General features: G+C 47.7%; 1 protein-coding gene across 6 annotated transcripts; it reads left to right on the forward strand.

The window, feature by feature from the left end:
• The first annotated feature begins 1 nt into the window (after position 1).
• On the forward strand, positions 2–20,662 carry SERINC4 (serine incorporator 4). 6 transcript variants are annotated; one of them, XM_081840226.1, is made up of 14 exons: positions 3,466–3,559; positions 3,631–4,157; positions 4,362–4,526; positions 13,948–14,106; positions 15,044–15,222; positions 15,347–15,426; positions 16,368–16,461; positions 16,593–16,804; positions 17,428–17,523; positions 17,622–17,748; positions 18,185–18,257; positions 19,022–19,073; positions 19,408–19,549; positions 19,655–20,662. In XM_081840226.1, exons 3-14 carry the CDS (start codon positions 4,425–4,427, stop codon positions 19,866–19,868), a joined length of 1,530 nt encoding a protein of 509 aa, XP_081696352.1. In that variant the 5' UTR covers positions 3,466–3,559; positions 3,631–4,157; positions 4,362–4,424; the 3' UTR covers positions 19,869–20,662. The 6 variants fall into 6 exon arrangements, with proteins under 6 accessions (XP_081696355.1, XP_081696356.1, XP_081696351.1 ...); XM_081840225.1 differs by having other exon boundaries at positions 3,431–4,157; XM_081840229.1 differs by lacking the exons at positions 3,466–3,559; positions 3,631–4,157; positions 4,362–4,526 and adding an exon at positions 2–117.
• Positions 20,663–22,146: the final 1,484 nt, after the last annotated feature.

Genomic DNA, 22,146 nt, shown 5'->3' on the forward strand with positions numbered 1-22,146 from the left:
GCAGCGGGAAAAGGAGAAAGCGGCACTAATATAGAGATCAGCGCAAGAGCCTAGAGCGCCAATGCCCGACGCTACCATAGAGAGTGGAATGTAGACTGGCGAGCCAAACATCTGCAGGTGGAGCTTCCAGGTTCCTTTTGACCTTCTTGCCCCCACCCCAATAGCTGCTCAGAGAAAGCACTATAGAAACCTAGCAGTTATAAATAGGCGTGGTGGGCGGAGGACAGAAAACAGAACGAGAGCAACAAAAGCAAAGGGCTCTACTCCTTTGGAGTTCTCATAGGAAAAATGTGGCTTTCACAAGATTTTCAAACACTAAAAAGTACCGTGTCAGTGCAGCCCATTGTCTCTTTATTGTGTGGGGAACCGTGGCTGAGAATGACATTCCTGCAGTGTAGACAACTGCAATGTATGCTGTACATTAGAGATGGAGGCAGATTGCAGGTATTGAACAACAACCCTGCAATGTAGCTCAGAATTATTTCTTCATTATATTATTATTATTATTATTATTATTATTATTATTCAGTCTCTTGGTAGGTTTTATTTAAAGAAAATGCAGATTTAGCAACTGTGGAATTGATCACAGGAATGCCCCGAGGGAAGAGGTGAATCACTGTTCCCACATTTTTGCAACAAAATCCTTCCCACATCCTATATTTTATCTTGCAAGGAGAAAGCAACTGTGAGAGTGATTTTGATAGCAAAACAGAGCTAGAGAGAAAGCCTTCACCCCTGGCTCCCCTGGGATCATGTTTGCAAATCTTCTCTGAGTTTTCTTTCTTTGAGCACTGCATTACTAACTGCTTCCCCCTTTGCACCTTGTTTCCCCCCCACCCCCGATATCCCCTGAGATTGGAGGATAGGTCAAGCTAGTTCACTGACCCTCCTCCTTGCAGCCCAAATCCAGAAGCCAACTGTATGCTATTCATCCAATGGACAGTCATTTTTAAATGCTTACAAACTAAAGCTAAAATAAACAGCACCCCATTTATTGGAAACAAGACTGAAAGAGCAGACAAGCCTCCATTTTCTGGGAAGGGGACACAAACATTGCTGCCCAGTCCCAGCTATGATAAAAGCCTGGATTTTTGTATTGCTGCTCACATTTTTTCCAGGGCCCCCCAAAAAGAAACAGTCAGCATTTAACCCTGAAACTGAACAACCTGCATCAGTCTAAATGTTAGGGACAGGTATTTCTATACGCCAGTTATGGCGGGCAGCAGGCATGGAGATAAACTGCCACACACTTCCAAACACAACGTTAAGAAAAAGCAAAGTGTCTTGTGCCATTTTAAAAATTAACCAGTGTAAGCCTTTGTGGGCCTACAGGTCATGTCATCAGTGTTGTCCTGAGTTATCCTGGAAGGGCAAGCATGTGGGTGGAATTGTAAACAGTGAGGTCAAAAGGAAAAGCAGAAAAGTACAGATGGTGGACCTCTTGTGGATGTGGACTGAAAGTCCATCTAGTCTAGAATCCTGTTCTCACTGTGACCAACCAGATGTCCCTATAGGAAGCCTACAAGCAGGGCCAGAGTGCAATAGCAGCACTCTCTGCATTTGTGATTCCTATGAACTGGCATTCAGAGGCATATAAGAGAGCGCAGGTAGAACACAACTATTGTGGCTAGTAGCCATTGGTAGCTTTTTCCTTCTTTAATTTATCCAATAATTTTATTTTAAAGCTATCCACATTGGTGGTCATCATTACATATTGTGGTAGCAAATACCGTCATTAAACTATCCACAGTGTGAAGTGCTTCTCTTTGTCTCTCCTGAATCTCCCACCATCCAGTTCCATTGGACGGGCCCCAATGAGCTCTTAGTATTACGAGACAGAGAGAAAATATCTATCTGCTTTCTTCACAGGACAGCAGGCCTGGAAAGAATAAGAGGCAGGGTGTGGGTAAGGTGGGATGTGCCTAATGTCATAGGGGAGGCAGTGTTTGTTAGGTGGAGGGAATTATTATGCCATAGCAGAGAGCTCAGAGATTAGGCAGTTCATGGGGAAGGAAAGATCAGAGGGTGTGGTAGTGGCTGGGTGAGGACAGATCCCAGGGGAAAGCAGGCTGAGCCTTTCAGTGGACCTGGAGCCTCTCTGTAGCACATCGATGGGAAGGGCACAGGAAGGGAGTCTGCAGAGCCATCTTTCCCATAGGGCTTAGTGGTGTGTCGCGCCAGGGCGCCAGCCACTCAGGGGTGCCCCAGCAAGTGGGGGAGCTGCGCGGCTTTGCCAGCAGCCTCCCCTTTCCCTGCATGCCCACCAGCTGTGCCCCGCCAATCATAAGGCTGGCGGGCGTGCAGCTTCCCTCCCAAGCCTCCTTAGGAGGAGAGCGATCCCCCACAGAGGCTTAGGATGGAAGCTGCGCCCCACCAATCATATAGCTTGCGGGCACGCAGCTTCCCTCCAAAGCCTCTGCGGGGATCGCTCTCCCGCAGCGGCATGGGGGAGAGTTGTGCCCCCCCCCCGGATGGCTGGCAGTGCGCAGCTACGGCCACCCCAACACTATCCATGGTAATTTTGGGGGTGCTGGGCGGATATTTGCACCCCAGCGCCGCATCTGCTAAAGACGGCCCTGGGAGTCAGATACCCACCCACACTTCCTTGCAACAGCTAGGGTGTGGAAATCATTCTCTAGGACTGGATAAGCAGGATGGTAGAGCAATTGTCATTCTTGTGGCCTCCCCACCTTGTTTCACAGGGATTAGACATCTGGCAAATCCCCAAATGTCAGGTTCTCACCTGTTTGTCTTCAAGGTGACCCAAGCCTGTTTGTTGCTTTAGAGTTGTTCGTATCATTAATTATTATATTTATTTATATCCTGCATTTGCCCCCGACCAGGATTCAAGGTGACTTGCACAAATTAATACAACACAGGTAAAATACAGAAAGCTAAAAATATATACGCCCTGATTGCTTAGTTGGTTAGAGTTTGGTGCGGATAATGCCAAGGTTGCAGGTTTGATCCTTGTATGGGACAGCTGCATACTCCAGCATTGCAGGGGTTTGGACAAGATAATCCTCATGATCCCTTCCAATTCTACAATTCTATGATCATCATTAAAAAGCAACTAAACTCCAATAGAAGTTTGCCTGCTGGCAAAGAAAAGATGAGAGCCATTCTAGCTTCTCCAGGAAGTTCATGGGAGCAGCCATCAAGAAGGCTCTGTGTTGCCACAAAGCATGCCTGTGAGGTTGGCAGGACTGAGAGAAGGGTCTTCCCTGAAGACCTCGGAGCACAGGCACGTTTGTATGGAAGAATATGGTCTTTCAAATAGGGCTTTATTGGTCACAAGCAACACTTTGAATTGTGCCTGGAAACAAAATGGTAACCAGTGGAGCTGTTGCAACAAGGGAGTCATATGGTTCCTATAACCTGCCCCAGTCAACAGTCTATCGGGGTCAGCACACCTTTTCAGCGGGGGGGCCGGTCCACTGTCTCTCAGACCTTGTGGGGGACCAGACTATATTTTGGGGAGGGGGGGAAATGAACGAATTCCTATGCTCCACAAATAACCCAGAGATGCATTTTAAATAAAAGCACACATTCTACTCATGTAAAAACACCAGGCAGGCCCCACAAATAACCCAGAGTTGCATTTTAAATAAAAGGACACATTCTACTAAGTAAAACTGGCTGATTCCCAGACCGTCTGCGGGCCGGATTTAGAAGGCAATTGGCCAGATCTGGCCCCTGGGCCTTAGTTTGCCTATCCATGGTCTAGCTTCACCATTTTGGACCAGTTGAAGTTTCTGGGCACTTTTCAAAGGTAGCCCCACGCAGGGTATGTTAACAGTAATCCACACAGGATGCAACTAAAGTGTGCGCCACTATGGCCAGATCAGTTTTCGTTCCCCGATGGAAGCCCTGCCCAGTCTCTGGCAGCCAAAAGAGGCCAGTAGTCCTGCATGGCTGAAGGCTGGTGGAGTCCTCTGCCTGCCTGCCTGCCTGCCTGCCTGCCACCCTCCCTGCCCTTGGAGCAGGTTCACAGAGGCTCCCTTGCCAGGCAAGGCCCTGGTGAGGGAGCCTCTGTGGCTGCTACTTTGCTCCCCGGGGGGACCTGAGGTGAGAAGGCTCCTGTCCCTTCCATCTTGCAACAACAGCCTGAGATTCACCTAACCCAACCGAACGGCTAAGCTCTCTATTTCTGCCTGGTAAGAGGGTTAAAGAGGCAGATTTGGCTCCTGACATAATCAGGCAGAAAGGCAAGTGGAGGGGAAAGGAGCACCATCCCCCCACCCCAGGAAGGCCAATCGCTGGTCCCAAGGATCAAAGGTGGAGGCAGCGGGTTGCCAGTTGGCCAATCTCAGCCTCTCGGCTAATTGGCTTTCTCTCTGCAACTGCTTTCTGGAGAGCAGGCTCCACCTGGTCCCAGGGATGTGCTGCTGAGCAAAGGGCTGGGCCCACGGAGCCAGGAGCGGATGACTGGGGGACGAGGGCAGGACGTCCAGCCGTTCCCTTGGGGAGCTGGGGGCACTGGGAACAGAGGAGGAGGGATGGTGCCAGGCTACTGCAAGGCCCAGGTAAGCAGAGGGGAGGCTTCAAGACTTGTCAGCTCTGGGGTCTGGCCAAGGGCTGGCCCAAGAGGCCCCCAAGGGAGGGAACAGCCAGAACAGGCGATGCCAGCTTGAACACGAGCTGCTTCTTCTACCCTTGGGCCACACTGACTGGCAGTACCTCACCAAGGTATCAGACAGGGGGTATTCCTAGCCTTTCCTGGAGATGCCGTGGGTATCAAACCAAGGACCTTCTGCATGCCAAGCAGGTGCTCTGCCACTGAGTCACAATGGACCTTCTGCTGTGCCTGCAAGGCCCAAATTCAGGCCAGAGTCCCAGCAACCTCCCCTCAGGCGAGGAAGCCTCTAACCACAGCCAACGTTGGGGAAAGCAAACTAGCCATTTGCCTAGCAGCCCACTTGGCCCTTGCCCTCAGCTCCAGGATCAGGCCTCCCACAGAGGTTCAGAGGATAAAGGCTTGTGAGCCTCAGCCTTGACAATCAACACAATTAAATGAAAGATAATTGGACTCACAATGAGAATGTAGAAAAAGCACACATGCAGAGGGTTCTTGGGATGATGCATGTGTGGCCGGGGGGAGGGGGTTGGGTCGCCCTTCTTGCCTTGTTCACACAGTCTGCCCAGCACTGTTCCCCAGTGTTCAGGGGGACTTCCAGAAGGGGTTTTCTGTTGCAAACGGGTCCTGCAGGGCTGGTTTTCAGATGCATGCAGTTGGCACGTGGCCTTCCACACATCTTGTTTATTCAACCGTGGATTTTCACTGTTACCCCGCTTGCCATCCACATCAGAGGGTGGAGCCTGGCAGAATTAATTCAGTTGGTGGCTTTTTTGCCCCTCCTCTGCATTGCTGGCAGCACAGAAGGAGGCATAGCTGTCAACCTTCCCTTTTTTGCGGGAAATTCCCTTATTCCAGCGTCGTTTCCCACTGCTATCCTGGATTGTTAGATATCCCGTAGACTGTCCCCGGGACAGGTAAGGCTGCTAATCCCTTATTTTCAAATCTGAAAGTTGACAGCTATGAGAAGAAGGCAAGAGGGCAAACTTGGCCAGCCCAGTTAGTTGTCGTGTTTCACAAGGCACAGACTGGAGGCCTGTTGGCAGAAGGGGGAGCGATATCTCTTGATTCTTTTTTTAATACTTGGGGAAGTGCTATATTGATCTGCTGTTTGGTTTTGTGTGGCTGGGACCAAGTAGCAGTATTTTTTTTAAAATATGGCTAATCTTATCTATACAATCCTGTAACCATTAACTTTTTTTTTTTTTTTTTTTGCATTTTAAGATTTTTTATTAATTTCATTCTATACAATATATCCGAAATACAGAACTTTCCATTCATTTTTGACTTCCTTCGGCGACGTTGACATTCCTTCGAATTTGAGTCTTTGAAACACATTCCATCCTTACATATTGCCATACATATCTCCCTTTATACATTATTTCGATTTGAACAATACTTGTTAATTCTTTACAGTGCCTCTTTAAAACCCACTAGCGTTGTGTTTAGAAAACATTTATTCTCCAGATAACCCACAAATTTCCCCCAATCTTCAATAAACTTTTGATCTTTTAAATATCTTAATTTCCCTGTCAATTTATCCAACTCAGCATACTCTGTCAATTTTGCTCTCCACTCTGCAACTGTTGGCATTTCTTCCTGCTTCCACCTCTGAGCTATCACAATTCTGGCTGCTGTAACCGCGTACTGGAATAGTTTACAATCCTTTCTCCTGATGTCCTTTCCCATAATACATAGTAGAAAAGCTTCTGGCTTTTTAACAAAAGTGTAACCTAGCATCTTTTTCAATTCATTATATACATCCTCCCAGAAGCTTTTAACTTTCTTGCACTCCCACCATTGATGATAAAACGTCCCCACCATAAGTTTACACTTCCAACACTTATTGTCTATCTTATACATCTTAGCTAATTTTACAGGAGTCATATACCACCTGTATTGCATCTTCATTACATTTTCTTTTAGTAATGTACAGGCTGTAAACTTTATATTCACTCTCCACAGCTTTTCCCAATCTTCCATTTGAATGTTATACCTTAAATCCCTTGCCCATTGTACCATCACTGACTTCACTTCCTCATCTTTCGTATTCCACTCCAGTAGTAGTTTATACATTTTGGAAAGGTTTTTGTAATCACTATTTATTATCTCTTTTTGGAATGTTGATTCTTTTTCTACGTATCCTCTTTCCTTCACCTCTGTTTTAAACAGCTCATTTATCTGGAAATAATGCAGCCAACCTTGTGTGAGCATTTTGACCTGGTCGTATGGTTTAACTTTCCACTTCCCTCCTTCATAAAAAACCATATCTTCATACTTTCCCCATTTTTCCTTCATGTTAACTTTCTTTACACCTATCATCTCCTGTGGGGACAACCAGTGTGGTGTTCTTGGTTCTAATATATTTTTATATCTGTCCCAAACCTCTATTAGCGGTCCTTTAAAAATGTGGCTACCGAATCCCCTATGCACTCTCTTTTTATCCTTCCATAAATACGCGTGCCACCCAAACCTGTTGTTGTACCCCTCCAGATCTAATAACTCTTTGTTCTCTAACTTTACCCAATCTTTTAACCAACACAGACATGCTGCTTCGTAATAAAGTCTCATGTCTGGTAAGGCGAAGCCCCCTCTTTCTATTGCGTCTGTTAACAACTTAAATTTAATTCTTGGTTTCTTCCCCTCCCAGACATATCTGGAAATCACTTTTTGCCATTCTTTGAAGTCCTTTGTTCCTTTTAAAATGGGCAGTGTTTGGAACAGGAACAACAACCTGGGTAGCAGCATCATCTTCACCATGGAGATTCTTCCCCAGAATGATAGTTTCATCCTGGTCCAGAGCGTCAGATCTTTTTTAATTTTATTCCACACCGGTACATAGTTATTTTGGTATAGGTCGATGTTTTTGTTGGTAATCCAGATACCTAAATATTTTATCTTTCTGACAACCTCAATTTCGGTTTGTTGTTGCAGTCTTATAACCTCATCTTGCTCCATATTTTTAATAATCATCTTGGTCTTACTCTTATTCAATTTGAAACCTGCAAGATTCCCAAATTGTTCAACCTCATCCAGAAACGCCCTTATACTTTCTATAGGTTCTTCCACCGTTAAGACCACATCGTCTGCATAGGCTTTAACCTTATACTCATTAAGGCCTAAAGTTACCCCTTTAATTTGTTTGTTTTGTCTGATTGCGTTCAGTAACACCTCCAAAACCGTTATGAAGAGCAGAGGCGAGAGCGGGCAGCCCTGCCTCGTTCCTTTACATATTTTTATATCCTCAGTAATCACATTATTGATTATCAATCTCGCCTTCTGCTCTGTATAAATTGCCTTTATCCCATTTAAGAACTTTTGTCCCACCTCCATAGCTTCCAGATTCTTTAACATAAATTCCCAAATTACATTATCGAAGGCTTTCTCCGCGTCTAAGAAAATTAAGCTTGCTGGTTTATCACATCTATCAGACAGGTATTCAATGATGTTAACTATATTTCTCGTATTGTTTCTTATAAACCTTCCAGGAAGAAAGCCCGCTTGGTCTTCATGTATCAGCTTTATTAGTATCTTTTTTAATCTTTTAGCCAAGACTCCAGCGAATATTTTATAGTCCGTATTTAATAGGGAGATGGGTCTATAGTTCTTGATTTGAGTTAGGTCCGAGTCTTGTTTTGGGATGATTGTGATAAGGGCCTCTTTCCAGGAGCCAGGGATGTCTTTTCCTGTCAAGATGTTGTTCATTACATCAGTTAGCGGCGTCATTAGCGTGTCTTTCATTTCTTTATAGTAACTTGAAGTAAACCCATCTGGGCCCGGGGCCTTTCCTCTTTTTAATTCTTTTATCACTTCTTCTACCTCTTCTCTGCAAATTGGGACATTTAGCTGCTCTCTTTGATTTGGTGACATCTTCTTCACTATCTTTTCTTTTAGGTATCTTTCTATTTTTCTCTTATTGTTCCTTTCCTTGTACCTATACAGTTGCTCATAGAAATCCTGAAATCCTTTTCTAATTTCTTTCGAATCAGTTGTTTCTTTTCCATTTATTATTATTTTACTAATTGTATTTTGCTCTTTCCTTTTTTTGACTTGCCACGCAAGCCATTTTCCTGACTTATTTGCATATTCAAAGTTTTTTTGTCTTAATCTTTTGATATTCCACTCAACCTCCTTATTAATTATCATGGCGAATTGCGTTTGAAGGGATTTTATTTCCTGCATTATCTTTTCGTTGTTTGGTTTTTTAATCAGTTTTTGTTCATAGTCCATAATCTGTCCCAAAATCTCTTTTGACCTCTTTTCCTTAATCTTGTTTTTCAGTGCGTTTTGTTGAATGAAGAGGCCCCTCATTACGGCTTTACTTGCATCCCACACCGTACTTGTTTTCACCCCTTTATCTAAGTTGTCCAAAAAGTATTCCGCTAATTTCTTCCGCATTCTTTCAGTAAATTTTTGATCATCCCATAGATTATCATTTAGTCTCCATCTAAAAGTCCGTTCTTCTACTCCCTTCATCTCCATTTCTATTGGGTTATGGTCTGATATAACTTTGGCCTGAATTTCAATTTTCTTTATTCTTGGTGTCAGCTCACTCGATATCCATATTTGGTCAAGTCTTGAAAACGACTGATTCGGTTCCGAATGATAGGTGAATTGTTTCTCTAGGGGGTGTTTCAACCTCCATATATCTATTAAGTTGTAGTTTTTAATCAACGTAAAAAAGGTCTTGGGAAGTTTTCCTTCGTTGTTCTTTGATTTTCTTAATCTGTCCATTTCAATAGAGGTCACATCATTCATGTCTCCCATTATAATAATTTTCTGGTCCGCATATTCAAATAACTTTTCTTCCAATGAGCTAAAAAATTGTGTCTTATTTCCGTTAGGTGCATAAATCCCTACTATTATCATTGTCTCACCTTGCCAGCGAATGCGCACCGCAATTATCCTTCCTTCCTCATCCTTAAATAGTTGGTGAGCTTCGATTTTGTTTTTAATGTAGAGAACTACTCCCCTTTTTTTCTCTTTATCTGAGGAGATAAATTCATTCCCTAGCCTTCTATTGATCAAAATTTTCCTGTGTTTCTTAGCCACATGTGTCTCTTGAAGGCATATGACATCTAGATTTTTCTTTTTTAATATATGCTCGATACCATTCCGTTTCTTCTTATCGTTCATCCCATTGATGTTCCAACTCCATAATTTTAGTGTCATTTTTTTTTTTTTTTTTTTAAAGAGTTAACCACTAATTAGATTTGGGTTTAAGTTTAAGTTTTTCGCTAAAGCCTTTCTGTTTCTTCTTCTTCTTCCTCTTCTTCGTCTTCCTCCAACTTTCTTCTAATCTGTTCTTCCTCTTCTCCCAGCTCTGAGTCCTCCCTCTGTCTTGTTCCACCTTCAGCTCCTTTCAGTTCCTCCTCTCCTTGTTGAAGTTCTTTATATCTTCTGGTAAACTTTCCTATTTCCTCTGGACTTGTTAATCTTCTTTTGACTCCTTTATAGAAAAAAGAGACGCCCTCCGGAAATTCCCAGCGGAAGTCTATCCTGTTTTTTTTAAGGAGTTGCACCAGTGGTTTATAAGATTCTCTCCGTTTCAGGAGTCTTATAGGTATATCTTTGAAAATAATTACGTAGTTCCCGTCAATGTACAGTCTCTTCTCTCTGTTCCTCTGTAGGATCAAATTTCTCATCTCCCTATCTTTGAATGTGATTAGGCAATCTCCAGGAAATCTCTTTACTTTACTTGACTTAATTTTCATCCTGTAGGCATTTTGTATTGTCTTTGCCACCTCCTCTTCCTCTAACTCCATCCATTGTGCTATCTCTTTTATTAATCTTTCCTTTATATTTTCATTTTGTAGTTCCGGGATCTGTCTAAATCTTAAGTTCACTTCTCTTTGTTTTAATTCATTCATCGCAATAGAGTCTTTTAATTCTTCCTGTGTTTTACTTAAATCTGCTATTTCATTTTTCATTTTTTCTTCTTCTCTTTTCATTTCTTTCATTTCCTGTTTAGTCTTTTTAAATCCCTCGTCTACTCTTTTCGCAACTTCTTTAATCTGTCCTTTAAGCTCGCTTACTGTCTCCTCGATTTTCTTGTCCATTTTTCCAATTTTGTTGTCTACCTGTTCTAGTTTTGTCTCTAAATTTTTCTCACTTTGCTTTATTTCTGCAAACATCCTCAATATTTCTGTTCTAAATTCCGTTTCTTGTTTTGATGCTCTCCTATCTGTTGGGGTTCCCCCCTCCGTCCCTTTTTTTTGATTGTATGACATTATCACTGGTCTCTGAATAATCCTGTAACCATTAACAGGACAGCTATGCAGTCTCTTCTCCCATCCCTCCCAAAGTGCAACATCAATGAAAGACTGAAGTTCTTTTTTAAAAAAATATTTTTTATTGGTTTTACAAAAATTTTAAAATTCATTATATATCATCTCCTAGAATTCCTTTATCTTTTTACAATTCCACCACATATAGTAAAAGGTGCCAAGACTGAAGGTGCCAATTCCTGCTTGGCAGGGGGTTGGACTCGATGGCCCTTGTGGTCTCTTCCAACTCTATGATTCTATGATTCTATGAAGTTCTAAGGAGGAGGTTTTGTGCATGAAATTCCGATTAAACTTTTTGAAAGAGAAAGTCTGGTGTATGTACTGTGATTAGTCTGAAGAGGTAATTCCCCACAATGACTTGATATCACAACTTCCTCTCATCAGGCCGCTGAAATTCAAATGCACCTTCAGCATTGTAGTCATTACTGGGAATGAACATCTTCTGTCTGTTACTGGTGTATCTGGAACAAAATAGCTTAACTTGTGCTCTGGAGAGGAGCTGATGAATGCAGGGTTTATGTGTGTGATAGAGGCCACCCACCAAAACATCAGTCAGCACCACACACATGAGAAACTACCCCTCCCCACCCTTCAAAAAAAAAAAAAACCCACAACAACTCTGTGCCAAGAAATTTCCACACCAGACAGAGACAGCGGATGTTTAACAGGCTGTTTCTACTTATCGGATTTCCCAGAGGAAGGGGAAATCCGGATTAAATTTAAATTTAAAAAATGTGGGCTGGGATTTTGATGGTGGTGATGTTTGTATAAACAATGCAGAAAACTTGTGTGCCTGAGCAGCATCGTTTTCCACAATGAATTCCTGCTTGGAAGGAGCCTCCATAGGGATGCTACCCCATAACCTGGTGCCAGCTCTTGCCTCTAGAAGCTCAGGATTCACACACTCATCCATCTGCTTTCTAAACTGATACACTTTTCTCCTCTGACATGTTCCTTGGACCCTCCCCTTCCAGGTATCTACTATCCCTTCCTCATAGGAGCTGTCTTGATTCCTTTTGCAGTCACAATATCAAGGCCAGAGACAGTCCTGGGTGCTTCTTGCAGGTCGTTAGCTGCCCAGGAATGGGACATGAGCACCTTCTTTGTGTAGAGTAGCTTCTTGGAAGCAGAGCGCCAGTTTCCCTCTAGGTGTGGCACCCCTGCCTCTCTTTTAACAGGAATCCAAGTGGGTGTTTCTCTAAGATGCTAGTTGGTGCCTGGAGGGGTCCTCTCCATAAAATCTCCTTAAGCTGATGGGCAGCAGTTTCAGGCCCCTGGCTCTGGGCACATGGAGAATTAAGCTCCCCATCTTGAGGTGATATCCCAGTTGGTTTGAGGAACACATTCCATTCAAACTCTTTCCCAGGTGTGCTTCTTGACCGAGGAGGGTGAAAGGTGTTCAAGGAGCTTCCTGAGGCAGGCCAAAAATGTGGCCAACTAGCAAAGGTGGTCCCCCATCTTGCAATGCATCCCTAACTTCATTGGCCCAACTGCAGATCACGGGGAGGGGCTCTGCCCAGCTCAGGTAGGAGGAGGGATGGATGCTGTGCCTGTGTCAATTAGGAGTGACTCTAATCCCTCTCTAAGGTTATTGGTGGTCAGATGGACTCTGAGAACACAGCTGGGCAGGATGCTCAGGTGCAGAGCTAGGAGTGGGTGGGAGGCTTTGGCTGGCTCCTCTTTGGGGCCATTGCCTTATGGGATCCAGGTGTTGCTGTGCTAGACCCAGAGAAAGAATAAGAAATGCAACAGCTGCAGAACTGGTCAGAAGCAGCAGACAGAGAACTCAGTGACGCAGGAGCTTTGGAGTCTCTGGAAAGTGGGCTAATGAGAAGGTTGTTGGCATCCAAAGGTGTCCTGCAGAGTGATAATAAGGCAATGCAAGCAAGTTAAAACAATGAGCCTTAGGAGTGTCAGGAGCCATCTTCTACTGAATCAGACTATCCAGCTCAGCACTGTCTACACTGGCTGGCAGCAATAGCTCTCCAGTCTTCATTCAGGGGCCTTCCCAGCCATACCTGGAGAAGCTGCTTGAGAATGAACCTGGAACCTTCTACATGCCAAGCAGATGCTCTGCCATCGAGCCACAGCCCTTCCTGGTCTTAAAGTGTGCCATTCGGCAGTGATCCCTGCTTGGTATACAAACTCATCTTCCTGTATGTGCTCATTGAGATTTACCTTTAAAGTATTGCACTGTCAATTGGACTTATTGACAGTGCCAGAGCAATCATCCTGGGCACACGTGAACTCCAGATTACAGGGAAGCCTGTGGAGTCAGCCTGGCAAGCCCATCTCTGCTCACAGATCGGTGCCTATTATGCTACTTCCATAGCAGACTGCTCAGCTGGCACGTCTCAGTGACAGGAATGTGCCCTCCCATTCTAACATATTCTGTGTTCCACAGTCTCAGGATGGGTGGCACAAAACCCTCCGAGGGCACAGAAACATTGCAACCCACGGCTGGTTTTCCCACAAGGGAGAAACCATGCATGAATTGTTTTCTTTATTAACTGCAATTGTATAACTGTTCCATAAGAGGAGCTGCTCTAAAGTACAGTGTAGAACAGCAAAAAGAAATTACCATTAAGAACTAAAACACCATCTTAGAAATTCTGTGTCACTGCCAGTTCTTGACCCACAGCTGGCCCCATGAGCTGGGTTGCTTGTTTTGCATATTTTGTCCGGCTGAACCAGAGACTGGTGGGTTGGTGGAAGCACGTTGGACCCTGAATGTGACGCCTGCCCCTCTCCAGCAGCAACAGATGGCACCTGAGCTTCCCAATCCCCTTAATCCCGCCTCCTGCAGGCTGTGCCCCTCACTCACTGCTCAAGGACCTGCTCAGGGACAGCCTTGTGGGTGGGCCAAGCCTAGGGACTGACCCAGGACAATCTGGCTGCCCAGCCCCTCATCCATGCAGGCAACAGACCCCAGCTGCTTTCTGCTGGCAGAGGCTTGGGGTGAAGGGTCCAGTGAGATGGAAGAGGCAGGGAGTCCAGCTTATTGTGGGTAGGGAGGCAGAGGGTTGCTGGGCATGCAGAGAGGGCCTAAGTAGGTAACACTCAACTTCCCTCTCCCCTGCTCAGATTTGCTGCTGCTGCGGCCCAGCCCCTTGCACCTTGTGCTGCCCCTGCATCAAGGTCTCGACAGGGACCCGGCTCCTCTACATGCTCTTCCACATCCTGGCCTGTGCCAGCTGCTGCTTCATGCTCTCCCGCACTGTGGCCGAAGCCATCAAAGAGAACGTGAGTGAGTGAGAAGCCACTGCCACTGCCATTGGGAGCCTCCTCCACCTGCACCTGGAGACTCATTGGGGCGGCGGGGGGGGGGGGAGGACAACTGGCCACTATTCTGAGAAAATAATCTCCTCCAAGTGGCAGAGAGGGGCTCGAATAACCAGCTTCCTCTTATTAATTCACTTCCCTTTTTAAAATGCTATTACTCTAGTTCTATTTAAAAAGAGAAGAAAACAGAGGGTGGGCTCTGCAAAGCAAACATTTTAATTCCACACTAAATAGTGGCACAGGGACACGGGTGGCACTGTGAGTTAAACCACAGAGCCTAGGACCTGCTGATCAAAAGGTTGGTGGTTCGAATCCTCGTGACGGGGTGAGCTCCTGTTGCTCGGTCCCTGCTCCTGCCAACCTAGCAGTTCAAAAGCACGTCAAAGTGCAAGTAGATAAACAGGTACCGCTCCGGTGGGAAGGTAAACGGCATTTCCGTGTACTGCTCTGGTTCGCCAGAAGCAGCTTAGTCATGCTGGCCACATGACCCGGAAGCTGTACGCCGGCTCCCTCGGCCAATAAAGCGAGATGAGCGCTGCAACCCCAGAGTTGGCCACGACTGGACCTAATGGTCAGGGGTCCCTTTACCTTTTAAATTGCGGCACAATGGTTAGCATGTTGGACTCGGACCAGGAATACAAGGGTTCAAATCCCTACTTGGCCATGAAGCTCACTGGGTGTGATTTGGGGGGGCAGTCCCCACATCTCAGCCTATCTTCCCTCACAGGGTTTTTGTGGGGTTAAATGAGATGGGAAATAGTCATGCATGTTGCCTTGAGCTCCTTGGAGTGGCACAAAGTGGGATATAAATGCAATCAATCAATCAATCAAGGGTTCCAGTGTGGAAGTTCTGGCAATGCTTCCCCCCACCCCGGGTCTCTCTCCCTTCCTCCCACAGGTGCCTTTCTACGCAGTGCTGTGTGAACACCTTCCTGGGGACAGTGACTGTGACATCCTGGTGGGCTACTCAGCTGTCTACAGGGTCTGCTTTGGCACCGCCTGCTTCTACCTGGGCCAGGCAGCCTTCTTGGTCAACATCAAGTCCAGCAGCAACGTCCGTGCCCTCTTGCACAATGGGTGAGGAGAAGGGAGGTCCTGACCCAGACCTGGGCTGTTACGGAGGAGCAGGCAGAGGAAGCCACAGGCTCGTCCATCCAAGGGCCACCCTGGTTATTCACCGCCTCTTTGGGGTCTGTTGCAGGTTCTGGTTCCTGAAGCTCCTCATCCTTGTGGGGCTCTGCGTAGCCGCCTTCTTCATCCAAGACCAGCGCTTCCTCCGAGGTAAGGAGAATAGAAGAGCAGCCCACTTGGCTGCTGGATCAGGCTGGTGGCTCTGCAACTTGCTCTTGCCAAGCACCCCAACCCTCCTCACTGTAGGGACAGCCCTCCAGGTAGGGATGGAGGAAGGCAGCCATTTCCCTTCTTCACCAGCCTCGTTTCCATTCTGCTGCAGTTCAGTTTCCACCAAATACGACGTAATTTGTCTTGCTGCCTGCTGTTCGATGTAGGTTAAAATTATGTGACATGAATAACTGTTTGGGTAACTTACATACATTTCAAGGTGAAATAAATATCAAAAGAATGTAAGGAAAGAAAGAAACACTTATCATTCATTGTCATCTGCAGACTTGAAAACTACAACAGGAACATATATGGACCCTTTTTGCTTGACAGATTTATGAACAGGCAAAATGGAGTCATTCCCTCATCCTTTTCTGTTTCTGTCAGAAGCAGCATCCCTCCCTCTGGTGGGGCTTATTTCCTTACTGATAATCTTCTGAGGGGACCCATAGGAGGTGGAGATGGCCACCAGCTTTGAAAGATTGATTTAAAAGATTAGACAAATTCATGGAGGCAGCTGTGCTTCTGAATACCAGTTCCTGGAAAGCACAGAAAGAAAGGGAGTTCATGTGCTCAAATCCTGCTTGCTGGTTTCCTATTGAGGCATGTTGTTGGCCACCATGAGAAGACGATGCTGGACTAGATGGGCCCTCATTGGCCTGATTGAGCAGGCTCTTGTTTCCATGATCCTGCTCCTCAGCCAAAAAAGGCTTCTCTTTGAGGGATCTAAGCCAGAAGAGCCTCTTTCCTGCCTTTTCTGGCCAGAACTGAGCTGGCTTTCCAGAGGGGAAACAGCCTGGCAGGACAGCCAGAGGTGGCACTTGGCTTCTTTGGTCCCCCTGACCACCACCCACATTTCTGTCCTCCTTTGGCCCTTGCAGCCTGGCACTTGGTTGGTGTCTGCGGAGGCTTTGCCTTCATCCTGGTCCAGCTGGTGCTGATCACAGCCTTTGCTCACACCTGGAACAAGAACTGGTGAGTCTGCCTTCTGGATGGAATGGGTTGGGGCACCTTCCTGGACCAAGTGCCCACAAGGGGGCCGGAGAAGGGAGGGAGCTGGCCTCATGTCGGTGCTCTGAACAAGCTTTTCCCTCATTCTCTCACAGGCTGACAGGCGCCTCCACGGACAAGCGCTGGTACCTGGCTATCTTCCTGGCCACACTGGGCTTCTACACCATAGCCTCCACTGCTTACACTTTCCTGTACAAATTCTACACCCACCCAGGCGGTTGTTTCCTCAACAAGGGGCTGCTGGCCTTCAACGGTGCCCTGTGCCTCCTCATGTCCTTCATCTCCATCACCCCCTGCGTCCGCCTGCGTGAGTAATGGCATGTGTGGATTTTACAGCACAGGGTGGTATTGGAGGGGCAGGGGCTCGCAGCCTTCTGTGGCCTGCAACAAGTAAAGTGTAGAGCACTCTCAGGACTTACCGGTAATTGCCCAAACAAGAAGCACTGAACCAGTGCCCTCTTCTCCCTGAAAGTTCCTCTCCCAAGTTCTAGGTGGTTTCTTTAGAGGGGTGGGTGCTAGAAGGGTAAATAATTTTATCAAATACTCACCCAAGAGACCAGGCTTCTAGGTACACAACAAGGTGAAGCAGAAAGAATAGGTCCAGGTGCAAAAGGTGATTCAGAAACAAGGTCATGAGACAGTCCCTGGACCCTGTCACAGGGAGTTCAGCAAGGAAGGGGATCAGAGAGCCAGAGGCCTGTGATGTTTCCAGCAACTGGAAGGGTCAAGAGGAGGCTTATATACTCTGCCTCCTAAAGCACACCCTAACTATAGCTTCTGGCAGTGAGGGAGCATCAGGAATCATGTACACACAAGTAGACCAATGACTCTGGGCCAATAGACACAGACTGCATTTTCACTCTTTATTGTTGGGATGTTTTTTGAGGACACTGATAACCCTTTATTTCCCTTGCACCTGCCTGCTCCCAGGACAGCCAAGCTCCAGCCCCTTACAGGCCTCCATCATCTGCTGCTACGTCATGTACCTGACCTTCTCTGCCCTGTCCAGCCGGCCACCAGAGAAAGGTCTGTGTCAGCTCTGAGCCTTTGCCTTCTGGGGAGATCCACGGGGGTGAGGCAGGCCCTCAATCAGCTAATGGCATTTTCCTCCTCCTCTCCCACAGTGCAGTACAAGGGGCAGAATCTCACCATCTGCTTCCCCAGTGTGAGCAAGGATGGGATGCAGACTGAGGACACAACGGTGGCTATCCTGGGGGCTGGAGTCATGTACGCCTGCGTCCTCTTTGCCTGGTGAGTACCTGCCTATGTGCCCCCAGAGGTCTCAGATCCCAAGCCAAGGATTGACCCCAGCTTGCCAGAGTGGGCCAGAGGAGGGGTCTGGGAATAAGGGAACTGCACTGCCACCCATTCCTGTTACAAGATAATAGACTGGTGGAGAATGCAGACAAGTTACACCCCAGTCACATTGGACTTCTGGGGTAATGCCCTCAGGCTGCCCACCAAGTGATTCTTTCCTCAAAGCAATTTGGGGCAGCCCTGACAGGGAGGAGCAGAGCCTGCCTGCTGGACTCCTGGCATACTGGGATGGATTCTGTGTCAGAAACAGGACAGGCTGTCCATCCCATCCTGTGGTCAGCTTGTCTACAATGGCTGGGTGGAGGATGGGCTGTGCTCAGGAAGGGCTTCTGCTGCTGATTTGCTCATCCTTGTCCTTCTCCTCCTGCAGCAATGAAGCATCAATGCTCGCTGAGCTGTTTGGACCTCTGTGGATGGTCAGGATCTACAGTTTTGAGTTTAAGGTGGGTTCCAGGAAAGGGTCCAGTGTGGGGCAGAAACCCTCTTGAGAGGCAGCTGCTGATCTTCAGTGCTTTCCCCCCTAACCTCCAGCTCCTGAAATGATTCTCCATTGCCCAAGAGGATTCTCTGCTCTTTTATCATTTATTTGTTATTTAGCATTTCAAGTTGCAACCATTGTATGTGTTTGGGCAGAAAAGCAGGCAATAAAATGAATGTCTCAGTGTCTGAGGCCTTGCTTCTTGGGATACTGCCTGTGTTCAAGTTCTAATGTCCAAATGCACAATCTGCTTTGATCCCACAATGTATATCTCATGGATTTCCCCTGCAAAACACTGGCAGGGGTGGGCCCAATCCTAGCCTGGTTACCACTTCCAAATACAACCAGGGTAGGATTCCCCCTTTTTCAGCTAGAGGGGAAAAGCCAGCACCCTCTGTAACTGATACTAGGCTCCCTCTTTGTTTCCTGGGAAGTCAGGACTCCACAGACCACCCTCAGGATGGGGATGGAGAGCCTCTGGCCTTCCAGATGTTGCTGGACTGCAACTCCCATTCTCTTCTCCCCATCCCCAACCCCCTGGGGCCAGACAGGCTGAGGCTGATGGGAGCTGAAGAGCCAGGGGTCCCCTATGACCACCATCGTGACTTAAGGGTTGGGTGAGGGTGTCACCCTGGCAGTTGCCAGCTGTGTTTCCATTGTGAGCTAAGGGGCAGCCAGGTGGCAAGAGGTTGCATGAGCAGTGAATGACCCATCCTGTTCTCTTTGCAGAAGGCGTCCTGTTTCTTCTGTTGCCCTGATAAGATGGAAGAGGAGGTAGCAGGTGAGTGCAATGGAGCCCCAGCAGCATCATAAGCCACTTGGGCCTTCTAGTGCCCCCCAACCCCATCCACTGTTGGGGTGCAAGGCAGGTATCTTAGGTATGCATAGCAGGAAGAGCAATCTTTGGGGACACTCCTTATCTTATGCTCTCCTGAATCTTTCCCCCAGGTGCTCAAATAAGGGACAGGGGATGTGTACAGGACTCCCCAAGAATGGGACACCCCATAAGAGTCAGGATAGCTGGTCATTCAACCAGACACAGCTATTGGTGCAGAGCAGGGCTTTGGATCCCTGAGCTGTGTGAGCAGGAGGGCCCTTTTTCACCCCTGGCCTAGGGCAGAGAGGTGAGCAGGAAGGGTCCCCAGAGGAGCAGCAGATTGTGCACGGCGACCCTGTGGTCTACAGCTACTCCACCTTCCACTTTGTCTTCTTCCTGGCCTCACTGTACGTCATGATGACTCTCACCAACTGGTTCAGGTAGGAACAAGGTGTCTGGTTCAGGTAGGAACAAGGGGAGTGGCAAAAGTGGGGGGGGGGCAGCTTTGGAGCTTGCAATGCAACCTGTCTCTGCTCTCCTTGCAGTTATGAAAATGCGGTGCTAGAGACCACCTTCACTCATGGCAGCTGGTCCACCTTCTGGGTTAAGGTCTCTTCTGGCTGGGCCTGTGTCCTCCTCTACCTCTGGCTTCTGCTGGGCCCACTCTGCCTCCCAGGCTCGCGCCAACGCAACAACACCCCCCTGCGTGTCTTGCGGCGTCAGCGGCGCAACCTTCACCGCATCAGTGTTGCTACGTAGCTGCTGCTGCCGCCGCCATTGCCAAAGGGGCCTAGAGGCTCTTTTGCTTTTGCCACAGCCTGCCGTGGGCTCAGCCGCCTGCCACGATCACCAAAGGCCGGTGCCAAGAGACCCACCTGGTGCCAAGAGACCAGGCCTGGTCCGATGACTGCCTGTCACTGGGTGCTGCATGTGAAGGCCGCCCACGATGCCACATCCCAGTGCTGGCCACAGCATGCCTTGCCCCAGCAGGTACCTTTAATGTGAATGAGCCAGCAGAGTGGGGGCTCAGAGGAGGCAGGTGCTTTAATGGAAGGAGAGGATAAGGGTGGTGCTGATTGTCCCCCAGTGTTGGTTGCAAGGCTGGACAAAATACGAGGCAGAGCTCCAAGTGGCGAAGTCCCACTAATATGGACCAGAGAACTCCAGAGAGAGGAAGGAGGAAGGTGCACACAAAGAATCAGACACAGGAACACAGCGCCTCTCCCCAGTTCTCAGCCATTATCAGACACTGCAAGGTCTTGACAGTGAGAAACATCTGACCTGTAGTGGGGTGTGTGTGAGGGGGGCCTCCTGCTGTGGCACCTCTTCCCATGTGTACAGGTGGTGGAAGGATGATCCTGCCAAATGGGGGGAGGAGGGTCCTGCCGCGGTGCTGATTAACAAGGAGAGACAGACCCAAAGGGCTGGTGCGCATTGTGGACGTTGTATTTGCTCTGCCAATAAAATCTTGTTCAACTGTGATGCTGCTGGGTGCATTGATAGATTCAGGGGCCCATCCTGCTCTCCTGGATCCTAATGGCTGCTCGTGGACCTGCTTCTCCCACCGCTACTTCTTTCCTTCCATATGAATTGCCCAGCCTTAGAACTCACAGCAGTGTAGCTGAGGCTAATGCGCCAACTTGGCAGGGTGGTTGTTGTTAGGCAGGACCTTTTAGTGTCGGGGGTGGGAGGATAGTAGAGCCTGGGCTTGCAAGACTCAGCTGAGAAAATGATGGAGCAAGCCCAGCATTGGAACAGCCTTCTCTCTCTGCTGGCTCCACTTGTGGTTCCTATTCCCAGTTGTACCTGGAGAGGCCATCAGTGACTGAACCTGGACCTTCTGGTGCCTGCAAAGCCCATGTCGGCCCTTCCTGCAAATGTTCCTACAAAGCATCACCTGGGAGGACTCTGTCCCACAGCCAGAGAACTCTTGAATTGGAACTTTGGTTTCTCTTTGCTCCTCAGGGGCAGGGTAGGAATGGGGAAGAGCACCTCAGCAGAAGAGGCTAGTGCCACTCTTTATGCCAAAATTCCCCCCTTCCTCTTTATCCCAAAGCACTGCAGGGAGACCTCCTATGGCCAAACATACTGTGGGTGTGGGTGGCACTGCCTCAACTGAGGCTGCGCAAGTTGCTGACAGTTGGGAGATCTTGGGTTATTTCCCTGGGAGATGAACTTTTGTTTAGAGTATCTCACCCAGGGCAGGTGAAGAGGGGTTAGAACATCCTCCCTAGGTGTGGATGGGGAATGCTCTGCCTTCCAAATCTGGGGCATCCTGCCTGGTTTGGGTCAGCTGCAATAGGAGAAGAATCAGAGGACAGACTCATCCAGGCCAGCATTTGGGACAGGCTGTGGCAACCTGACAAGAGCCAACAGAGCATAGTCTCTCCGTGGGGAAACTATGATCCCTGCAGTCATGGTAATCCAACCCCCTGCCCAGGTTCTTCTTCAAGGTCCGTTGCCTCTGAGGCAGAGTTCACATTTTGGGAGCCACTGGATGGGCAAGATCCAGTTCTGTGGGATGAAACCAGCCTGAGCCCCTTCCATTCCTTGTCAAGCAAACAGGTGATGCAAGGCCAGTTGGGGAGGGCACTGTGAAATCCAGTACACAAGGTACTCCTGTGCCTGTGGGATGCATCAGGTCTGAGATCAGCCTCTCCTGATGACCAGACACAAGGCTGACCTCCCTCTCCCCCAGAGATAATCAGGGTCTGTGCAACTCCTGGAAGGAGGCTGGCCACAGAAAGGGAGAGCCAGAGAAAGCAACTACAGCTGACCAGGCCTGGGTACAGTCAGTCATGGGCTAGGTCCCGATTTTAACTCAACTGGTAAATGGAGCAAGGCAGGCACCGCACCAAACTGAGTGGGAAGAGCAACTATTCAAAATATGGCCAGGAAGTCTAACTCAGCTCTATTTAATTTTAAAAGGGAGGATTCTTCATCTTTTATGGAAGAAGGCTTTGCTCTAAGAAAGCCAGTTCAAGAAAGTGACATCACTTCATTGGAGGTAATTTAAAGCCACCAACATAATGCCTGA

The sequence above is a fragment of the Podarcis erhardii genome (genome assembly GCF_964252035.2).
Source record: "Podarcis erhardii genome assembly, chromosome: 14".
NCBI lineage: Eukaryota > Metazoa > Chordata > Lepidosauria > Squamata > Lacertidae > Podarcis > Podarcis erhardii.